General features: G+C 42.3%; 1 protein-coding gene across 2 annotated transcripts in view; it reads right to left on the bottom strand.

Annotated features, from left to right (window-relative positions):
- CCDC93 (coiled-coil domain containing 93) overlaps positions 1 to 1777 on the bottom strand; it is a 118602-nt gene extending 116825 nt beyond the window's left edge. Inside the window, exon 1 of one of the 2 annotated variants that reach the window (XM_027854679.1) lies at positions 1639 to 1777. In XM_027854679.1, the coding sequence (XP_027710480.1) occupies positions 1639 to 1680 (42 nt within the window). In that variant the 5' untranslated portion in view covers positions 1681 to 1777. The remainder of the gene's footprint in view (positions 1 to 1638) is intronic. The other variant, XM_027854680.1, reaches the window with a different exon arrangement.
- Between the last annotated feature and the right edge of the window lie 7160 nt (positions 1778 to 8937).

Below are 8937 nucleotides of genomic sequence, written 5' to 3' on the forward strand. Positions count from 1 at the left end.
TCATTGTGTTTATGCCAGGTCTCTTAATAAACTGGCTTTGCTTCCAAACATATTGACTAAATCTAAGGCCCTCATCATCTTAGGCCTGGACTATTGAAATAGACTGCTTGCTGGTTGGTCTCCCTGCCCCAAATCTCTTCCCACTTCAGTACATTCAACACTCAGCTGTCAAAGTAATCTTCCTAAAGCACAAGTCTGACCACGTCATCTCCCCCACCGCTGCCTCCCAACACACCGGTCACTCGTCGTCACTCAATAAACTCACGTGGCTATCACCTCCATGATTGATTACAAAATCTCGGTGGTCAAAGCCCTCCATAAATTGGCAACCCCACCTTCAAGTACCCTTCACTTCAGTGACACTGGCCTCCTTCATGTCTCAGATGTTTTCACGGGCTGTCCCCTATGCCTGGAATGCTCTTCCTCCTCATCTCCACTTCCTAGCTTTCCTGGCTTCCTATAAATCCCAACTAAAATCCCACCTTCTACAAAAAGCCTGTCCTGATCCTCCATAATTCTAGTGCCTTCTTTCCATTGATTACTACCAATTTACATAGTTTTGCATAGCTTGTCTGCGTGTTGTTTTCCCCATTAAACTGTGAGCTCACTGAGAGCAAGGACTGTCTTTTGCCTTTCTTTGTATCCCCAGCTCTTAGCCTGGCACTTAAATGTTTATTGATTTACTGGTTGACTAAAGGCACTAAGTAAAGTCTGCTTTTTCTCAATGTCAACTTGCAACAGGAAACTTACTAGAACAGACACTTAGCTCCTTTGCTATCAACATCCTCTCCAAGAGAAAGTCCTGTGTCAACAATGCTGATGACTCCAAAATCTAGGAATAAAACGTCCATTAACGAAACTCCTGCCCCTCCCGCCTCCCAGATTACCCCCAATACTTTTCAGCATGCTCCTGACCCACGTCCCAATCTCTCTGCGCACACGATGCCTGGCACACGGAGGACAGGCACCCCAGGCGCCTTCTATGAACACACTAGGACAGATGTGAAGCCGATCTCCCCACCTGGCCACAAGCACGAGCAGGAAATCTGGGTATTTCTTATCTACTAAGGGGAAGGACAGGCTGACACACCCCCTCGCCAGACAGAGGCGGCGGGAGCGGAGCAGAAGGAGCAGCGATCCGGCAAGGTCACCCCTTGCACAATCATTAAGCCCAAACCACCCACAGGAGTAACTGGCAAGTCTCGTGATCGCAAATAAAGGGAAGGAGCCTCGGGTCCTCGGGTCCTCGGAGTACACAGGCGGGCAGGCTGGGAGAAGGGCAGGAAGGTAGGGCTCCTGCACTTCTCACAGGCGTGACAGCGGTCAGGGCTGGCCCCGGGCTGCCCTGGGCACCCAGCGGAGCCCAGAGCCCGCCCCGGACCATTCCCGGGGCCCGGGGGACCCGAGGCTTAGAGAAACCCGGAGGCGGGGTGACCAGGAGGGGAGGGGGGCCAGGACGCCCGCCTCTCCCGCTTGTCTCGCCCGCCCCCACCCCAACGCCCCCTCCCCCGCTCGCAGACTCACCTGGGCACGGGGGCGCGTGCAAGCCGAGCCCCCTCCCCCCAAACCCTCTCCGGGGCACGCCCAGGAAGCCCCGTTCCCGCACGGTTCCTAGCAGGAGGGGAACGCATTCCGTACCTCTTGAGGAGCCTGGGGCTCCTGCCCCCGGGGGGGCTCCATGACCCACCCACCCAGGTCCCGGGCAGGCAGCTGCAGCAGAGCCGAGGCGGGGAACCACCAGAGGAAGTCGTCTCTTGTTCCGAGCTGCTACCGGGGTGGAGTGCAAAGAGAAAACTTCCTCCGCCTCCTGCCAAACCTCCTCGCAGCCGGCCCGGCCTGCGCATGCGCGCTGGCGCCAGGCCCCCGCCTGGCCCGGGAGCACGCGCTCTGTTCCGGGTCTCTGAGGCTGCCGGGAAGGAGCCGCGAGCCGCCAGCGTCAAGTTCAGATTCCAGAAGAGGCGGCGGCACCGGCTCGCAAGGGTTTGTTAGAGTGGGTCAGTTTCAAGAGAGGAACTGTCTGGAAAATAAGCTCCCTCCCTCCGGCACCTTTGCAAAAGAAGACTACATTTTGACTTGCCAATAAAGCATTTTTGATGGGAGGGGGATGGAATAAAGAAGGCTAGGTTTGCAGTGCCGGCTGTAATAGTGACTGTGTAATTCTGGACGTGCACTAGACTTTGATGCTAGAAGCTTGGTGCAATGGAAAGTGTTGGCATTGGAGTCAGGGGAACGGAGTTCTAATTCTAATTTCGCCACTCACTAGCTATGTGAGTGGACAAATCACTTAACTTCTCTGGGCCTCAGTTTCCTTGTCTGTAAAATTAAGAGGTTGGACCCAATAGCTTCCAATTTAGAGAACCTTCTGGTTCTAAATCGATGCCCATCTAGCTAGCTCTGTCCCCTTTTTACAAATGTTAAGAAAAAAGGTCCCGAGGTGTAGGCCAAAGGTTGCACCAAACGTGTAGAGGCTTCTAACTCCAAATCTAGTGTTCTTACCAAGCGAGACTGTCCTGAGCCTTGGTTTCTTCATCTGTAAAATGAAAATAATAATTCTTGTACCATTTGCCTAAAGGGATTGTGAGGAAAACATCTTGTGAACGTTAAAATGCTAGAGAATAGCTTGCTACTATCATCTCATTCCCATTTTTGCCACATGAGTACGGGAAACCAGAAAAATTGGCATCACATATATTTAGGATGTTTTGTCCAGTTTATATTTATACTATGTATTGTTGGGTTACAAGTTGACATGTAGATAAATGGATAGATCTTTAGTCTCCAGATTGAGAGTCCAGTCTCTAAAAGAACATCAGTTAATGACTGTGTCAATTTTTCCATCCCCTGTGCCTTTTGGCATGAAACCATGTATGTATCTGTCTTTATGGCAGAGGGATGCTAAGAGGTGAAATACATTCTATCTGTTCTTGTCAGGAACAGCCTGGATGTCAAGAAAGAGATTGTTCAGAGCAGCCCTCCCATTTCATTTGCTCCTTTCACTTCTTTATACTTAGCTCCTTGTGCCCAAGCTGGAGCTAAGATCGTAAGAAGTGAATTCTTCTTTCCTCCAAGGTTTTGGGAGTCTTGGAAGTCTTAGGAGTTTAGAGCTGGAAGGGAAATTAGATTTCTCATCTGTAAAATAAGAGGATTGACTTATAACTAGAGAAATGCGAATTAAAGCAACTCTGAGGTTCCACTTCACACCCATCAGATTGGCAAAGTTGGTAAAAAAGGAAAATGACAAAAGTTAGAGTGGCTGTGGGAAAAGAGATACATTAATGCAGTATGATGAAGCTGTGAATTGGTCCAGCCATTCTGAAAAGCAATTTGGAACTATGGCCCCAAAAGTCACTATATTGTGCATACCCTTACACCCAGTAATACCATTGTCATTGTTCAGTTGTGTCCATATGGGCCATACATATGAATTATAGCACTCCAGGCCCTTCTGTCCTCCACTATCTCTTAAAGTCTGTCCAAGTTCATATTTGTTGTTTCCATGACACTATCTATCCGTCTCATCCTTCGCTGTCCCCTTTTCCTTTTGCTTTCAATCTTTCCCAGTGTCAGGATCTTTTCCAATGAGCCCCATCTTCTCATTATGTGGCCAGAGTATTTAAGCTTCAGCTTCAGTATTTGACCTTCCAGTGAACAGCCTGAATTAATTTCTTTAAGTATTGACTGATTTGATCTCCTTGCGGTCCAAGGGACTCTCAAAAGTCTTCTTCAGCACCACAGTTTGAAAGCATAGATTCTGTGGTGCTCAACTTTCCTTATAGTCCAATCCTCACAGTGAGTGATATGTTGCTACTGGAAAAACTATAACTTTGACTATTCAGACCTTTGTTGGTGAGGTGATATCTCTGCTTTTTAGTGTACTATCCAGATATGCAATAACATTACTTGGCCTGTACTCCAAAGAGATCAAAGAAAGAGAAAAAGGACACATACGTACAAAATATATATAGCAGCTCTTTTTATAATGGCAAAGAACTGGAAACTAAGGAGGGGCCCATTACTTAGGGAGTAGCTGAACAAATTATGGTATATGAATGTGATGGAATATTATTGTACCACTAGATATAATGAAAGGGATAGTTTCAGAGAAATCTGGGAAGACATGAGCTAATGCAGAATGAAATAAGCAAAATCAGGATATTTATACAATAACAAGAACATTGGAAAGTCAAGCAATTTTAAAAGACTTAAGAACTCTGATCAAGGAAATGACTACCTATGATGCTACAAGACTGATTGTGAAACATGCTACCCAACTGAAAGAGAACTGAGGTACACAAGATGAAGAATGAGTCATGTTTTTGGACTTGGCCTGTATGGAAATTTTCTTGACTATTCATATTTGTTACAAAGTTTTTGTTTTTCTTATTTTTTCAATATGAGTGGTGTGGAAAAGAGGAAATAACAACTACTTGTTAATTGTAAAAAAAAAAATCTTCAAAATAAATAAAATAAGGAGTTTGGACCTAGAATCACCTAGTCCAACCATCTAATTTGACAGATTCAGAAAATGAGACCCAAAAAGATAAAATTATTTGTTCAGTTCCAGAGTCACAGAGCTGTAAGATTTTAGAACTGGAAGGGTCTTTAGTGATCACCTAGTTCAACCTTCCTGTTTTACAAATTAAGTCTACTGAAGTCCTATGAGTCTGAGCAAGTTAGTGGCACAGGCTGTATTAGAACCCATTTGATTCCCAGTTCAATACCCTTTCTACTGCACCACATTGCCATCCATTATAAATATTGACGGGATACCTTTAATCAAGAAATCAAGAAGCAATTATTAAGAACCTGCTGTGTGTCAGGGAACACAATGTGCTTGGTTCTAGATGTCCAGATATATGTCTGAAAGTGCAAACCCTCTACATATAACCTTGACTTTATCCCTTGCCATTTTCTCCTGCAGATAACTCTCCACTATCATCCTTACTCTCTAATCTTCAATCTCTCCCTGTCTCCTTCCCTGCTGTTTACAAACAGTATCATGTCTCCTTCATCCTTAAAAAAACCCTCATGTATTCAATGAAATAGAAGACTTTCAAGCATTCTTGATGAAAAGACCAGAATGGGAAGATGATACTTGTAAATCATAAGACCTTTCTCATTGTTAAGGTAGTTAGAAGGAGTATATGTAGACAGAGGGCACAGGTGTGAGTTGAATGTGAAGGGATGGTATCTAAAAACTAAAATTAAAGGGTGAGAGAGAAATGTACTGGGAGAAATAGAAAGGGAAAGGTAGAAGGGGATAAATTATCTTGTCTAAAAGAGGCAAGAAAAAGCTTTTACAGTGGAGGGGAAAAGGGGGGAGTTGAGGGGAAGTGAGTAAATCTCACTCTCCTCAGAATTGGCTCAAAGAGGGAATAACATACACACTCAATTGGGTATAGAAATCTATCTTACCTACAGGAAAGTAGGAGGGGAAGGGAATAAGAGAAGGGGTAGTCAGAAGCAAAACATTTTTGAGGAGGGGAAAGTGAAAGGAGAGAGAGAATAGAATAAATGGGGGGATAGGATGGAGGGAAATATAGTTAGCCATAACTGTGAAAAAAATTATAAAAATAATAAAAGCTTCATTTCTTAAACATATAGAAAACTGAGTCAAATTCATAACAATAAGGGACATTCCCCAATTGATAAATGATCAAAATATATGATCATTTTTCTGATGAAGTAATTAAAGCTATCTATAGCCATATGAAAAAAATATTCTAGCACACTATTAATTGGAGAAATGCAAATTAAAACAATTCTGAGGTACTACCTCATACCTATTAGATTGGCTAATAGGACAGAAAAGGCAAATGACAAATGTTGGAGGGGATGTGGGAAAAATGAGACATTAATACACTGTTGGTGGAGTTGTAAACTGATTCAACCATTCTGTAGAGCAATTTGGAACTATGCCCAAAGGGCATATAGCCAAAAGGCTATAAAACCATTCATCTCTTTGATCTAGCAATACTAATACTAGGTCTGTGTCCTAAAAGAGATTTTAAAAAAAAAGGAAAAGGACCTGTATGTACAAAAATATTTACGGCAGCTCTTTTCTGGGGGCAAAGAATTAGAAATTGAGGGGATGCCCATCAATTGCAGAACAGCTGAATGAGTTGTTCAGTGAATCAGATGATTATGATGGAATAATAAATGATGAACAGGATGTTCTCAGAAACACCTGGAAAGACTTGCACGGGCTGATACAAAGTGAAATGTACTGTGTACAAAGTAACAGCAATATTGTGAAATGATCAGCTGTAAATGACTTAGCTATTTTCAGCAATACAACAATCCAAGACAACTCTGAAGGACTTATGATGAAAAATGCTATCATTCCCAGAAAAAGAACTGATAGTGTCTGAATTATAGATTGAAGCATACTTTTAAAAATTGTCTTTATTTTTCTTAAATTTTTTTGTCTGTTTTCTTTCACAAAATGATTATTATCAAAATGTTTTGTATGACTAAACACATATGACCTATATCGAATTGCTTGCCTTCTCAACGAGTTTGGGGGGTGGGGAGGAAGGAAGGGAAAGAATTTGGAACTCAAAATTTTAAAAATGAATGTTAAAAATTGTTTTTACATGTAACTGGGGAAAAATAAAATACTAAATCAAAAACAAAATTAAATTAAAAAAACCCTCATGTGATCCTACTAGCTATTGTACCGTATCTCTCTTCCCCCTCCTGGCTAAATTTGAGAAAGCTATCTACAATTGAGTCTTCTACTTAGTCTCCTCTCGCTTCTGAATCTTTTGCAATTTGGCTTCTGACCTCATCATTCAACTGGAACTGCTGTCTCCAAAGTTACTAATGATCTCTTAATTGCAAAATCTAATGGCCTTGTCTCAGTCCTCAGTCTTCTTGACCTTTCTGCACCTTTTGACAATATTGATTACCATCTCCTGGATAGTCTTTCTTCTTATGCAGCTAGGTGGACAGTGGTACTAAGTTTCAAATTAGGGTGATCTGAGTTCAAATACAGCCCCAATTACTTATTAGCTGTGTTACCTGGACAAGTTACTTAACTTCTGATTGCCTCAGTTTTTTTTTTCAATTCTAAAATGGGGATCATAATAGCATCTACCTTACAGGGTTGTTGTAATGATCAAAGGAGATATTTATAAAACATAGCACAGTGTCTGGCACATAGTAGGTACTTAATTAACATTTCTTCTTTAGCTTTTTGTTTTTTTAGTTTTCTCCTTGTTTTTTGCTGACCTATTGACCACTCAATCTCCTTGTTGGTTTTTTATCTTTGTCCTGCCCACTAACTATGGCATCCTCCAAGGCTTTGTTCTAAACTCTCTTCTACCTTATACCAACCATCTCACTTGGTGATTTCGTGAACTCCCATGAGTTCAAGTATCATCACTATGCAGATGATTCTGAGATCCATATGTGGACCTCATGTCTCTTGTGAGGTCCAGCCACACACCTTTAAAACTCAACATGTCCAAAAGAAAACTCACTATCTTGTCCCTGAAACCCTCCTCTCTTCCCAACTTTGTCATTGTCAAGGACACTGCCATCTTTCCAGTTACCCAGGCTCTCAACTAACTCTTCTCTCACATTCATTACAAATATGCAGTCTGTTGACAGATTTTATTTCTACCTTCACTTCATCTTTCTTATGTATCACCTCTCTACTCACACAACTACCACACGGTATAGATCCTCATCACCTTGCATCAGAACTGTTGCAATTGACTCCTAATTGGTTTCCCTATTTCAAGGTTCATCCCACTCCAATTCATTATACTACCAAAGTGGCTACCAAAGTGATTTTTTAGAGCAGGTCAGTCCTCCACTCAATAAATTCTTTAATGGCTCTCTCTCTTATCTCCATACAGATACACACCCTTAATACTGGTACATCTTTGCAAAGCATTTGGCCAACATCAGGGGTCCAGTCTATAGCAATGATATCCTCTTTCTCTGGACAGAGCCCAGAGAAATGTAAGGTAGCCATATTTTTGCCCTACTTAGCAATACCGGCTAAGTAATTGTCCTACAATATGGCTGTGACAACCTTCTGATCATCATCAGTGAATATTGTGTATGTCCCAAGTTTGTGGTGATGTAGAATTTACAAGATGACTACTATTCAGACTCATCTTTGTAAGTTCAAATCTGGCCTCAGACACTTACTAGCTGTGTGACCCTAGGCAAGTCACTTAACCCTGTTTGCCTGTTTTCTCATCTGTAAAATAAGCCAAAGAAGGAAATGGCAAACCATTCCAGTATCTTTGCCAAGAAAACCCCAAATGAGGTTATAGAGAGTCAGACATGACTGAAAACAACTAAACAACAAACTATTCAGAGGGGCTATGGATATAGAAACCTAAGATTTGGTTCCTATCTTCCACAAGCTGGCAATATAGTTGGGGAAACAAAACTACATATACATAAGACACTAGTTAACAAAACAGAACAGTACCTAATTAACTGGTACACTACAGTGTTAGGTAAGTATGCAGGATTTGAGAGAAGAGGTAGATCACTGAGGGCCAGAATAAGAGTAGCTAACATTTATGTGGTACTTACTACGTGCCAGGCACAGTGCTAAGTGCTATACAATTATTATGTCACAACAACTGTGGGAGGTATACACTATTATTATCATCCCCATTTTATAGTTAAGAAAACTGGGCAAAGGAATTAAGTGACTTGCCTGAGGATCACACAGTTAGTAAGTGTTTGCATCCAGATTTGAACTCAGGTCTTCCTGACTCCAGAACAGTCAAGGTATACTAGATGGAGGAGGTGGGATTAGAGCTAGACCTCAGAGGATCAGAGGAACTTAGATAGGTGGAGAGATGGGAGAGGAAGGTGCAGAATACATCATATCCTAGGTCAGGGGATGAGCATAAGTGGCCAGGTAAAGGCTAAAGAGCAAAACGCATACCCCAAATACACTGTTGT

The sequence above is a fragment of the Vombatus ursinus genome, unplaced genomic scaffold (genome assembly GCF_900497805.2).
Source record: "Vombatus ursinus unplaced genomic scaffold, bare-nosed wombat genome assembly UNPS02010548.1, whole genome shotgun sequence".
Taxonomy (NCBI): Eukaryota; Metazoa; Chordata; class Mammalia; order Diprotodontia; family Vombatidae; genus Vombatus; species Vombatus ursinus.